The sequence below is a fragment of the Myripristis murdjan genome, chromosome 22 (genome assembly GCF_902150065.1).
Source record: "Myripristis murdjan chromosome 22, fMyrMur1.1, whole genome shotgun sequence".
NCBI lineage: Eukaryota > Metazoa > Chordata > Actinopteri > Holocentriformes > Holocentridae > Myripristis > Myripristis murdjan.
In genome coordinates, this window is record NC_044001.1 from 5,701,218 (window position 1) to 5,715,638 (window position 14,421).

The 14,421-nt window shown below is 40.7% G+C and overlaps 1 protein-coding gene across 1 annotated transcript in view; it reads left to right on the forward strand.

Moving 5' to 3' along the window:
• The window catches only part of dnaaf9 (dynein axonemal assembly factor 9), a 31,184-nt gene extending 17,759 nt beyond the window's left edge, over positions 1-13,425 (forward strand). The window contains exons 29-37 of the mRNA XM_030044170.1: positions 519-556; positions 1,739-1,874; positions 2,318-2,404; positions 3,199-3,305; positions 4,491-4,565; positions 5,393-5,580; positions 6,992-7,057; positions 7,283-7,376; positions 7,777-13,425. Coding sequence (XP_029900030.1) covers positions 519-556; positions 1,739-1,874; positions 2,318-2,404; positions 3,199-3,305; positions 4,491-4,565; positions 5,393-5,580; positions 6,992-7,057; positions 7,283-7,376; positions 7,777-7,883 — 898 coding nt within the window. The 3' untranslated portion in view covers positions 7,884-13,425. The remainder of the gene's footprint in view (positions 1-518; positions 557-1,738; positions 1,875-2,317; positions 2,405-3,198; positions 3,306-4,490; positions 4,566-5,392; positions 5,581-6,991; positions 7,058-7,282; positions 7,377-7,776) is intronic.
• Positions 13,426-14,421: the final 996 nt, after the last annotated feature.

Genomic DNA, 14,421 nt, shown 5'->3' on the forward strand with positions numbered 1-14,421 from the left:
CTTTTCTACACTCCACCTTTTAGATTCTGTGTAATGGTGCTCTTCAAACTCCTGTACTAATCCATGTATGCTTTATGATTTGGTAGACTGGCCATCACTAAATCTTAGTAGACAACCTCATTTGTATATTTTTGTGTAAACAGCCATGCCAGGTAAACTCCCCTCATATACACATGTAATCACCTGAAGCAGATTTCTAGCAGTTGTCAGCTTCGTTCCACCAGGCGGCCTACTTACCAGGTTCCAATAGGTTGCACTGAGATGGGGAAAAAAGCCTTCTTCTACTTTCCCCCCTGGATCTGGAATAATCAGCAGAGCATAATACATCTTAATAATCTAGTCCCCTTAGAAAATTTTAAAGACACATTGAAAGTCCATAGAATTGAATAATGCAACTGCCTCATTTGAGCTGGATTTAGTCTCGCAGAAATGATATTTCAATCTCAAGGAACTTCCTGGTGAAATAAAGGTTAAAATAGAATAAATGATACATGTCCTTTCCTTCTCTTTTACTGTAGGTTTACTTTTCCCAAGCTGGTGGAGCAGTGCAGCCAAGGTAACTCTGATCCTGTTGCACTACCATCCCTACAGTGCAATGTTCAGGCAGTTGTACATGTTGATCATGCGTTTGGTCGTATGTGTGTGTGTGCGTGCGTGCGTGCGTGCGTGCGTGCGTGCGTGAGTGTCTGTCTGTCCACATCTAAACTTGGAAACAACTGGGTCTATTAGCCTAAAAAAAAATTTGTGCACAGGTATGACGGTATGATGAAGAACCTCTTGTGGTGATTCAAAACCTTTGAAAAATCATTTGTTGTCACTACTTCCGTTCCCTCTTTTCATTCACTGTCTAGCCCCCACAACCACAGCTGCTCTCTCCCTTTCTCTCTCTTTGGATGTTGCTGGGCCTATCAGGCTTTTTTTTTTTATCCTGTTGTGGCCGGCCTGTTGTGGAACCTTTTAGTTCCTTGAAAAGTAGTTCCTGGGAGTAAAAGTAATGGGTGATTTGGATGGAAAAAGGCCTATAGGCACAGAGACAGAGAGAGGTGTGTGCAGTGGCAGGTCACCAATGCTGCATAAATACAGTGGAGGCACTGTACTGACAGTCATTGATACTGATGTTTTTGCAAGTGTTATGCACTCTAAGAAGCCGTTCAGCATTGCTATTCTACAAATCCATACATCACACTGCTAGGTTTTGTAGCATCAACATAATCAGTAAGGAGTGGTCAGGCAGTCCTTATTGACTTCAGTCAGCTACTAAGGAACTGCAGTAACATTGACCGGTCTCAGAAAACAGAAAAAATACTTAATACACTATTAAGTGTCACAAAAGTGTACAAAGTAAATATTCTCTTAAGTAATATAGGTTAAGTTTGCCACATAGGACTGTGTACAGTGGTAGTGTTAAAAGCAACCCATCTGTCCTGCAGTTGTCCTCCTTGTACTGCAGCAGCACCACAGCCTACTATTTCTTAGAGGGTTGGTGATAGAGCTGAATAGGCTTGTTCTAATACAAGACCTTAATCATTTGAATTACTGCATAATAGACCTTTTTTCCTCTCTCTGGTGTCTGAAAAGGGAGCAAAATTCCCCCAAAATTCATCTTGCAGTGCAGCAGTGATGCCAGTCAAATGTGGGATGTGGCAGTGGCTACACTGGGGTGTTTTTGTATTCTCTTGAAAGTGAGAACATTTTTTCTAGAATTCATATTCTCCTTCTGTGCTCTATTGTATGTCAGGTATTGTGAGTACAGTGGTGTTCACCAGGCTGACAGCAGAGCAGAAGCACCCTCTCATGCAGCATGTTCAGCAGCTGGTACGCTCTGCCAACCCCACTGCAGCCTTCATACTGGCAGAGAGAGGAGCTGTCACCAGGTAGCCGCGTACAGAATCATGATCAATGCCCCAAACAATCATTTAACAGCTTTTATCGTATCTGCCTAAAATATTCACCCCAGCCAACATTTTATTCTCTTGTCTGAGGCTATATCAGAATCTGTTGGGTAAAACTTGAGTATGAAGCGGTGTATTAACCTATGGGAAAGGGCTGTACTGGAAGTACACTGTAATATGTCATCAAAATCTTCCTGATGCATTCTATACAGTGTTTACAATGATGTAACAACAAGATATAAATACAATGTGTATCGAAAATATAATTGGAAGTACTTTAATACCAGGGTGGGGAGATTTTAAGTAAGTGCTTGCACAGTATTTTCATTGCCAGTGTTTCCATATCAATTTATACAGTGGGTTAAAGTCATTGATAAGTGTTAATCATCTATTCTCTATTTTTCATTGATCCATCCTTTTGTTAGGACTGAAGATGTGAAGCTGATATTGTCTGATAGCAGTTTCAATGAGCCGCAGATGCTGAGAGCACGCTACCTCCTGTACCCCGGCTGGTAAGACCCCCATTCCACTGTTCATTCTGTTGGTTATGACCCCCACGTTTCTTCATGTCCACATACCTCCTCCCCCTTAGAGTTGACATTCAACCTTTTGGCCACTAAACAGCAGATTGTGTTGATTCCTGGCTCAGCGTACATCAGTCCTGCCTCAACTCCCGCCCTGCGGTTTAATTGCTGCGGGGCTGCAGTGGTGGGGGTATCGGCTGCTGATTGCTGTAAAGCCCCACAGGGCATCTTGCGTTCTATCACCAGCTGCCTCCTAGCAGCCGAGTAACAAGCTGTTGGCGGTGCGGTTGCCATGTACACAGAGGGAGTCTCCTTCCCTCTGGACCCAGTCCATTCAGGCACCATGCCTCAGTGGTCAGCCTAATATGAACCCCTACTAAATCCTTGACTCAGATCATGTACACTGGATATCTGCCTGGGGCCCATTCTTTTGATTTACTAGTTTTTTAGCTTTATTGTGTGTGGCTGTGTGTGCGCATGTGCATGTATGTGTGAGTGTGTACGTGAGGACAAGATGCTTTTAAAATATAAATGTCTAGCTCAGTAACCTCTGTAACCTCTAGTTTATTTTATTATTATTATTATTTATTTTTTTTTTTTTTAGCCAAAATGAATATATGCATTGCATAGAACCCTCAAACGCTGGTTAGCTGTTTGATAATGCAGTTGTACAAATAAACAAACTTTCTGGCTAAAGACAAATCGTTGCACCACCAGCATTTGGATAGTTCTGGTGTTAATTTCTCACCATGTGTGTAATGTGCATGTGTGTTGTGTTTCAGGTGTAAGGGGCGCTTCTTCTCTGGCTCCGGGTCGCTTGTCCTCACTCAGCAGTGTGTGGTGTTCAACCGGCCCCTAGAGAGGCCTCTGTTTGTCACCCGCTGTAAAGGTGAGATGGAAAGAAAGCCCCCCTCTCCACCTCCCCCAACACGTGACATAAGCTTCAGATATGAGCTGGCAGGGTGTGACAGTGATTACATAAGCTGCCTTTCCCTCCAAATATGGAGAGGATTGTGGTCTCAAAGTAATTGTCAGCAGTTGCTGTGAAATGATCTGTATCCCCAAAGGATGCATCAAACTACTACAGTTTGCTTCTATGGTAGTAACTCTGCTAAAAAAAAAAATTTAAAAAAAAACTGTGTTTTTTCCTTGTAAACTAATGTATCAGGGTTCCTACACTGTCTGGAAAAATGTGGACATTTTTTTTTATTATTTCTCAGGTCTGGAAATGTATGGAAAAAGAAGAGAGAGTATGGAGAAATATTTGCATTTCCAGACTGTCCTGGATTCACAATTTTCTAAAAAGCAGTTTTCAGAAAAGCATAATTCAGAGATTGCAGTAATAAGTGAATCACAAATGCAATGTATTTTGATTTTGTTCACATTTGGACCAACCAGCTGAATATGCTCTCCATTGAGTGTGCTGGGCAGAGTGATTCAAATAACTGTCCATATTACGGTGCACAAATTGACAGTGGTACTTGCCACTCCATCCCATCCAAGGCCTGAGAAATGGCTTACCCATCCAAAATATAAACAAGTTCAAATTCTCAGTTGATGCAACCATGCCAAATTTCAGCCTTCTGGGGTGAAAAGTGTGGCCGCCAAAGGGTGGGGAAATTTTTATGGACTGGCTGACTGACCAACATTAAGCTACAGAGCAGCTGGTTGCAGCTAAAATGGTTGGCAAAGGACACTAAAACAGGGAGAAAAGAGAATGGTGCAAACTGTGTGAAATCATTCTATGACATTTCTATGAGCAAGTCAGCATTCTGTGGCTGATCATCTTTTGCTCAATCCACCCAACCCTCACCCAATGTGAAGTCAATAAGTTATGAAGGCACCAGCACATGTAAGTTAGAGTATTTACATGCAGGATAATCTTGGGTCTATCAGCAGTCTGAGATGTTAAACATAGTCTGAAAAAAATCCACAAAAATGTCTTGAAATGTAGGTCTGGAAAAATCTGGAATTTTAAAAAATAAAATGCATAGGAACCCTGCAGTATTGTACAGCTTTATACATCTCACAATTCTATGTACTTAATGTTATGACTTTTTATTGTCTACCACAGCATTCAAGTCATCACTGAGGCTGAACCCTTTTCAAGGGAACGTGTACAATGTTTGGGGAAAAGTCCAGTTTTCTGGTAGGAATGAAATTTTTTCCATTTTGTTTTGCTTGTATAAAATACTGTATTGGTTTTGCTAATATTTTCCCATATTTAAAGTTCAGATTTAGAATTAAGAGAGAGTTTGTCTGTTGTTAAGCAATACGAAATGAATTTGATGTCTTTCCTTGGTAAATATTTGACCTGCATTTGCATTTCCCAGTTTTGGGAATTATTAGAGAAAAGGTTTCCCTCAAGGCAGGCAGGAACCAGCTGACGGTAGGAATATTGCTCGAGTGTTGCTCTGGTGTTGTGTCAAGAATATAGCTCATAGTTCACCGATTTGGTTTGCTCCACATAGTTTTCTCACTCTGTCTTCATTTGAGACTCTTTTGTAGAGTTGTTGCATGAGGAGAGAGTGCAGATGCCTGTGAAGAGATGTGCAGAGAGTGTGCAGATATTTGTGGAGAGTTGAGAGGATACAGTAGTATGGAGTGAGTGTGGAGGCTGTATGTTTCTGAAACTAGTGTCTATTGTCTATCTCAGTCACTGTGTTTAGGGTAGTATATCATTTACATCACCTTCTGTTTAGTTGTTTTAATTCTCTTATTTAGCTATTGTACATTGAGTACATCTCTTAAATTGAGTTGGGACACATTTGACATGTCTTATATTGTTTTGTACTACACACGTGAGTTCTGTGAGCCATTTTGGGAGCAGAGGGATTGTTTGGATGTTAAGACATTAACACCCCACCTACAGCATGCTGTTTTCCATATGAGGCTGCCACAGCAAGCATTGCACTAGGTAGGAGTTATATGTGAGACATGGTTGTGGTTGTGATCCTCCATCTCTGGACCCTCCAGACTCAGATAAAATGATGGAGGTGAGCTACAACACACTGAGTGGGACCCTGAGCATCATCCCAGACCAGGGCACCAACTTCCAAGTCCCAGGCCTCCAGGAGCCCAACACTTCCTGCTTCTTGGTCTTTGATGGTGTGGAACTCACTCAGGAGGGACTGAAAGACTGGCTCAGACTCTGTGTCAAGCAGGTATTTAGCCAATCTTGGTGTTTCCTCCGAATCCATTCAACAGTGATGCATGTTATGTTAGAATCATTCTGGTTACTTTCCTACTGTTTTTTTCTGTTATGCTGATTGATTGAATTCTGAATTTTATCACTTACGTCACTGTAGAGCTTGTTGTAGCTGTCCAGTACACAATCATCAGGCAAAACACACTCTCCAACAGTGGACCCGCATGCTTTTTCTATGCAACAACACTTTTACTACCATGGGACCTACCTAAATTTATTTTGCTACCTTAAATTTTTTGAAACCTGTTTTATATTTTAGTATTTGATATGCTGTTTTAACTGGCATGTGTTAGACTGTTGAAACACTCTACTACATTTAGTGCATATCAGATGATCTGTAAATATGACTGCCAACTGGGAAAAAAATATCATTTCAAGTTCCTGATGATAATCACTAGTAGAGCATTTATGAATTTTTTCCAATTTTTTCGGAAGTGTGTCAGCGCTTGTTGGCAGGCCATATGTTTAATATCAGAATAGAATATCAGGCATAGTTACACTAAAATAATCAACTGTAACAAAGAAAAATTAGAAATATCTTGTGTACTTCATTTATGGCTGATTTAAGTTACATAAATCCAGTTCTTTTTGGATATGAGCATTCTTAAAAGTAAAACAACAAAAGAGTGTTGTACTGTTGATGTGAACACAGCCAGTGCAGTAAGGAAATGTGTGGGCAATGCTAAAAAAGTATCAAATGGACAATTACAGCTGAAATGTTGTGATAATTGTTCAGTCGCAGTTATTTAAAGATGTGTAACTGCAGAGTGAGTGTTGTGCTGAAAGGGTGTGTTTTAAGTGCTTTTTGGGTTCAGCTGTCGGAGTGTGTTTGCCCTGTGGGTGTGCGTTAGACAGCAGCTCTCTCAGCGAAGTGAAGGTAAGTCAAGCTCTACAGTGAAGTAAATGATGACATTTTGAACACAATCAATCATCATAATGGCAAAAACTGGGAAAATAAGGCCCAAGTTGAAAATAACAAAATTATCCTTTAAGAATGCTGCCGTCAGTACTAAAAAACAAGGTGACATTCGACAAAACAATGCAGTTCACGTCAGTTTTCCTTAAAAAGGAGAAACAGGTATATTACCTGTGTTTAGAAAGCGCACCTCATACACTATAAAGCTCCTTCATAAAAGAAATGCTTTAGTGCTGCGCCCTATACAACAACTAAAAGTGATATCTCAAAGTAGAATTGAATATATAATATGAAACCATATCAAAAATTATACCCAACCACCACTGCTACAAAGCAGTTATGAAGGAAACGCTGACCTAGCCAGCTCATAATGGGCCAATGAGTCAGCCAGGTGCATGTTGTTAGACTGTACTGCAACTGTAAGACTGTGTCTCTGTTCTGGTGTTCACAGAAGGAGACAAAGAAGGCTAAGAAGACTAAAAATACACTCTCACCACAGGAAATCCAGAGCATACATGTGAGTGTTTCTGTTTAACTGTAGTTTGTGTTATTTTGGTCTTTAGGTGGATCTAGTATTCTTCTACAAAGGCCACAGTACGTACATTGTCAATAAATGCTATAGCAAGAGTGCCAAAAGTATGACACTCCCTTTTCAGTGTGTACATCAGGCCTGGGCATTTTATCATCTTCACTTGTTTGACTGATGTTTACAGCTGGTTAACTCTATTGTGTCTTTGTTTAGGTGACCAGGCACATGGACCCACTTCCACCAAACTACTTTTACAATGGTACTCTGTATGTTGATATCTTTGGAGAAAAAAGGATCTTCCATCCCAGTATCCTTTTCTTGATACATGTAGTCTAAATAATAACCTGGTTTTAAGCTTTATCTATCATTTAGACCTGGAAAAAGTTATGAATAATGCATACACAAAAGGTTTTGTGTAGAATATTGTTTTTATGTTCAAATATTTCAAACTTTACTTCCAGGCAAACGTGACATTTGGTTGATCTGATTAATTTTTTACAGAATAACAGCTCAAGTATTACTTATATAATACTAATAATAAGTAATAATAATAATAATAAAAAAATATAATACTTATTTTATAACCAAAAACCACACCAGGTACTGTACTTTGAAAGCCGTTATTAAGAATGAATCATGATGCTGGTCTCTCTACTATAGTGTGTGTTGACTGTGTTGTTGCTTACCTTACATAACCATCACTGTAGAAATGGATGAGTTTATTCAGGAGTACATTGCTGAGGCCAACAAAGAGATTGAGCTGTTCAACCACCAGTTGGATCTGCAGGAACAGCCTGACCTGTTTGATCCATAGTCTCTGTCTGTATGTCCTGTCCATCACTCTGTCTGTCTTAACTCTAAGGGAACCACTGTGGGAGGGACGCGGGTTGGGCGGTACTCTGCACTCCACTAGAACGGTTAATGTGTACTCACATCGCTGGCGCCTCCAGTTGCTGGCAGTCCATGCATTCTCTTTTTACAGAGTAACCTTGTTTTCTCGTTAAGCAGTAAGGAAAACTTGAGGGCAAATGAACTTTTGAATAATGACATCACTTATCAAAAGCCCGTAATGCAAAAGCATAGCTGTATGTTTGTCTACCACAGATGTGACACTTAGCAATCTAGTGAGCTAGCTATCAAATCTATCAGTCTAAAGCAGCAAGGCAACATGTTTGCTAGTGGTACTGTAAGCCTTTGAAGGAAAGTAGGTAACATGTTTTTCAAGAGATGAGGGTTCCTCACCTGACTACTGCTGCACCCAAACCAGAGCATGTTGTTGCAACACAATATTGTCTTTATACCAAAATCATGCAGCCACCAAGCCCGCTAGCTGTAAGACTTGCATGCTTGAGGGGCATTTCCTGCCCCACACTCCTACAGCTTGTGTGTTTCTGTTTATCACAGTTGGCCAATTAATGCCTCTATTTCTGGACAGGCGTGGAGAGCCGTGTGATTCTGGTGGGCTCCCTGGTGGGGTTTCTCAAGAATCGCTCCTGCTCTGTTGTCACCCAATCCATGGCCCACCTGTTAGCTTGTCGGCGTGCCACGCTGCAGCACAGCAAACGCTTGGCCATAGAGCTGTAAACATTGGACAGCCAGTTGGCTGACGCTAACTGATGAATGATGCCATCAATCACATAGCTATACACCATCCCAGTGCTTTATTTTAAGACTCCTAAAGTGAATCTAATGACAGCGCAATAAAGCAGACTTTGCTCCCCACAGGAGAGCACTCGTTGTAAAGCAGTCTCCACAGAATCACTAAGGCTGCATGTCCGCCAGGAAACTTTCTTTACAGCACTGGGTTTTGTTTGCTTCTTTCTGCAGAAACACTGTGCTGTTGTGTGCTCCCTACAGCACAGAGAGCTCAGTATGCCCTAGAGCTTGGTGCACAGAAGGTGAAGCTGAAAATATTAAAAATTAAAAATTTCCAACTTTTAGCAAAAGATTGCCTCACTTCAAGTGGGGTTTTAGTAGTCTCATAGCAATAGCAGGAGCCACCAGCAGCCTTTCCCACAAACATTTGTTTACTGCAGCTAACCAAAAATGAGGTACCAGAGAGAGAAGCTAAGATCCCTCATCAGCCTCTGTGCAGTCAGGTGTGGATCACTCATTTCACCATTTCTGTCAGCACTATGTGAGGTTTAATGCATTGCTCTGTTTAAATGAAAACATTCCCATGCACTTCAACCATTTTGTGGTCCACAGGTTTTGGGTAGGATTTGGAAAATGACAGGGGAAGCCTAAATGCGATTTACTATAGGCCCTTTCTGGGTACTTTTGACTTGTGTGTCACTTGGGTCCAGGCCTTTAGAGAATAGGGCAAGGTAAGGCTTTGTATTAGTGTTGTGATGTTGCAGAGTCACACTTGTAATAGAGTAGAATCGCTGCTATGTGCACTGTGTTCCTCTGCAACAGTAGTGCGGCAAACAGTAAACTGGGGTCTGGGGTTCTGTATGTATCTTACCTTCTGTATTCCTTCACAGGTCTAGAAATTCTTGAAATTAATAGAGTATTAATTTGACAACTTCTAGGCTGTGAATAATCTGCAAATTACATAAAGAGTGGGAAAAGCGTGGAGAAATTGTGTTGTTGTTAAGCCGTGTTACCTGCGACGACACATTTTATGTAGTTGTGGACCCACTGTAATTTTATGAGTTGTGATATCTGTTGGTGTAAGGAATACTCTTCATCTCCAGATTGATATGGCCTAGTTCGTTGGCCTAGAAAGTCATATTGATCAGCTATTATTAGCGTACACTGTAAAGCAGCCAAATATTGCAGAGTAAAAAGCATGGAAAAATTATGGTATCCTGAAATGGGAAATGTGTAGGAACCCTGCTGCTATCTGTGTGTCTTGATGGCTTTCATTCAACATGGGGTCAGCAGTGTAACAAATAAACACAAATGAGGAATTACTGGGGTGTATAGTTCTACAATAGTACTATATTGTACTATACTAGTACTATACTATAATATATTGACATTTTTGAATAATGTACCAAAAAGGTGCCCATACTGAGCTATGAGCTATATGAGGATTATATTGCCAAGAGAAGGAGGTTGTTTGTTTGACTGAAGAGAACTCCATAATTCCTCAGAGCTTATAAATACTTTTGATATATTCAAAGCAGAAATTGCATTGTATTTACCCCACCATTCTTCACATATTTGTCTATCAAGGCTTGCTGCAAGTGTGCAAAATGAGAATCAAAATTTCATGAATAACAGGCATAAAAGGAACTATAGCACTGCAGGTGAGCTGCATCACAATTAATGAGACAGGCAGAAAGCTATCGTTCCTAACAATCCCAAAATTTTCCTAAACTCCCACACTGACACTGCTGGCCCCATCCGTCCTCTCAGTAGAGCCTACATTGATCTGACCAAGCCATACCCCTCTGATAAATGTGCCACTGTCTTTTAAAATAATAACATGATGTATAGAAAAAGAACTAACATCACAATGAAGTATTTCTCTAACACGTTTTACACTGGCATGTTCCAGATACCCAGCAAAAGAGGGGTTTACTTGGAGAGGAGGAGCTTCTCACAACCCTCCAGATCCAAGTTGCTCATTAACCCCTCTCACACAATCCTCCTTAACTCTATAAAAGAAGTGCAATTGTACCTTGTGTTTTTTCATATGTTGCTCTTACAGTACCCTCAGATGACTCTTTAAGGACAATGCTGAGGAAACAAATGAGCTGCTAAATTCTTTGTCTCTCACAGCTTGTGTGCTGCGGTCTGATGGACTCTCCCTTTGAGTGCCTGTCGCTCTCATAAAATGATGAAGAGTCTCGGTTATAGTTAAGGGTTTATTCCAAAATGAGATGCCACTTGAAAAAAAAGTGATACCTGCACTTACAAAATGACCAACGGCATAAAATGCAAACAGATTATGGAGCTTTTTGGTGAAGTAGGATAAAATGCAACTTAAATCCTTTGTTGACAAAATGATTACTCTTGTACAGGCTGGATCCACTGTTTAGCATTTCAAAGATGAACTCTTGAAGCCTTCTGTTTTGAGCAACAGTTGCTGTCATTTTGTAGTTATGTAATACCACAGAGACTTATCTTGACTGACAGTGAAATAGTTGTGAGGCTGATGTATACGAGACTGAAAGTGCCGTCTATGGGACCTGTTACGCATGTCAAACAGCATTGGAACTGATCCACTAATTGGTCTAGAGATCAAGATGAAGCTGTCCTTAAATAGTCAAGAGGGTTATGTAAGATGTTTATGATATTCAGATCCAATTACCATTAACATTAGTTGCACATATACACTACTACTATTACTACTACAAGTACGTCTACACTATTTTGCATGTGTAAAGATGTCATGTGAATATGATAGCGTATATATTCTGAAAAAATTGCCTTTCACCAAACTGGTACAATAAAGAGAAAAGAATCACATTTATTTTACATATCTGGTAAGAATTTGAATTACCTCGATACGACGCATAGTATTTTTGTAAGACTGTGAATTGAACCTAATACATGCAAACTAGTAACATGTTTCTTCTCGCACAAGCTACAAAAAGCAAAAGCAGATGCAGTTAAGAAAAAAAAAAAAAAACTCAGAGAGAATCTGATCAGTTGGGAGACGTCAGGTTCTCAGATCCAGTAGTGCCTTGGCTGTGGCTAAGAAAAGCAGAGATTAAAGCTGCGCTCAGAGCCCCATCCCTCTCCCTGCCAGGGGGGGAGGGTGGGTTGTCAGGCAAGGATCCGTCCTTAAACAGTGTTGGTGAAAGGAATCCATGGAATCGTTATTTAAAGCAATGTGTTTTACGAAACCAGAGGGCGAAGTAGGCTAAGGTCATACAGGGGAGGCCATTGGAGGGCTCAGGACGATTCAGGTGTTCAAACAAACTAACCAAAAATCGGTAGGGTGTTACGGCTGGGTGGCGATGGAGATTGTTCCAATAAGCATACCAGTTGGATTCTTAATATTTGATACTGATTCTGCAGCATTACATCTCTCGCTCACCCTTTGCTAAATACAAGCTCTTTTCATGACGTAATAGAGCAAATGATTTTATATGTAACAGGCCAGAGTCAGCTGCTTTCTTCAATACAAATGCCCATGTAGTAGAGGAGAGGTTGAACCACACATCAACTGAAAAACATTTTGAAGCCTTTCAGAGCACTTAGTTTTTGATCCCTTAAAGTCAGTATCAATATTAAAAATCAGTATGGTATTAATAGGACAAATTATTGATACCCAGCCCAGAGTGGGACAAGAAACTGTTTATCAGTGGAGTTTGGAGACTGATGTGAAATGATTATGTTTGTGGCTAAAGTTGGGTGACCCTTACTTATTGCACATTGGGGGCCCAAGGAGCCCTCCATAAATCTCTTACTGTAACTCCTATTTAGCTCTCTGGCAATGCAGACTAAGCACCCTGTTGTCTTCATCCTGTATGTGGATGCTAGCAGTTTTGTAGCTGAAGTTATAGGACAAAAACAAAGTTTGGTGTTTATTGATTTTTATATGGGAGAAAATGTGATGTTCCTGTACTGCAATGTGATAATGCAGTGAGTATTTTTTTTGTCTTTTGTTCTTTCCAGTTTTGAAAATTGGCTCCACAATTCAAAAGGGCCAAAAAGTTGGAATGTATGCACTTTTTGATGAAATGGATATTTTTCATGGTATTTTTATGCTGTAATGAAGAAGGGCGCCTTGGAAATGGATTTTTAAACGACCAAATATTTCTCAGGCCTCAGGGGGCTGTTGATACTAATTGTTTTGGCTATTCTGTCCTTTAGAGTTTAAAAGGGAATCACAGGATCCTCCGCCCCGACAGTCCTCACAGAAAGTGCGAGGTATTTGCTCAGGTATACTGATTTCCATGCCTGAGATCGCAGATTCGCCCTATCAAACTAAACCACTGTAACAGAAGATGGGGGTGAAATTGTGGTTAATATTTTCTGTCCATGCCCACATACAAGTTGGACACAGCCTAGTATAAAAAAGGATGTTGTCAAGGAACAGTAACGATTTAAGTCGGGAGGTGTTTCATGTGACGATGGTACGATTAGATTTGGGAAAAAGCAAAGGGCTAATTTCTTCTCCCCTGTCTGCAAGACGTCTAAATTGACATGAAAAAATAACTTCATTTGGTCTCTCTTTTGAAAAGCATTAAGAAAAAATGCTCAGCTTCAAAAGTGCCAAACCAACATCCATATTTTGTTTTTGAGGTTGATGTTCAGAGAAAGTGAGTGAAATTGAATTGCGTTTGCACAAAACTACTGTAACTTTTGTTTTTTCCTGTGACTGATGCTTTTATAATCTAACTGTTGTATTTATTGCACCACGTAATCCATTAAATATTTATATGGTTAATCAATGCTTGTTCATTTCTCAATCATTTTAAGCTACTCAGCCCTTAATGAAATCAGTCAAACCTGATTTAAATTGAAGTTAAAGGCAGTACATTTTGATTATGTAATAACTCAGTTGCTTCCATGTCAGCAGCCACACATCCAGCCAATTCAGATTGTGTGCTCAGCATAGTAGTGGATTTGTCACTTGGTGAGACGACATGAATTCGCTCAGCACATCCAAACCCCGTATCAGCACCAAGTGAGGTGGAGAGCTCTCTGTTATGGGGATTGGAAGAGATAGACTAAACATGAAATGTCTGTGGGTGTGGGCGAATGTTTGTGAGAATGTGCCTGCGTGCATGTGTGTTTGTGTATTTTGTGTCTCTTTGAGCTGTTGTGCAATTACCAACACACCTTGGTAAAGAGAACAGGCAGCTGACATAAAGCCGAGAGAATGTGTGCTACAGGCATTCCTTTCTTCATGCTGTGTATGTGTGTTTGTGTGTGTGTTTTTTTTTTTTTTTTTTTAAGAAAGTAGGAGAGGCTGTGTGTGTCCTTGTATTGTTGCCAGGCAGATACAATCCTCTACATGGCTAACGTCTGACATCAGCGCTTCCTGGCCTCTCTTGCGCCACCACCGTGCCGCCAGCTTCTCCCCAGCGACTCAAGGCAAGCCCCCCCCACACCCAACACCACCCTCTTCAACACACTCAACGCACTTCAAACACACTCATACAGTATCGCTTTGACCATTACCCACCCTCCCTCCTCCCCACCCCTCTATTGTTGTATTTTTACTGAGGCAGTGAGCCGAGGCTATTTGTGGGCTATTATGACAGCCACATGTAAACACTCATCACTCTCACTGGCGTCTGCCAAAGCCGAGCGGAGTGGGCCCAGGTCACTTAAACAATGGTGCACTGTGAGCACTGCTGGATTTGTTCAGTTTTAACAAGTGGCGCTGTGGGGGAGTTCTCCGTCACCTTTTCCTTAAAACATGCAGCTGAAAAGGGGATATC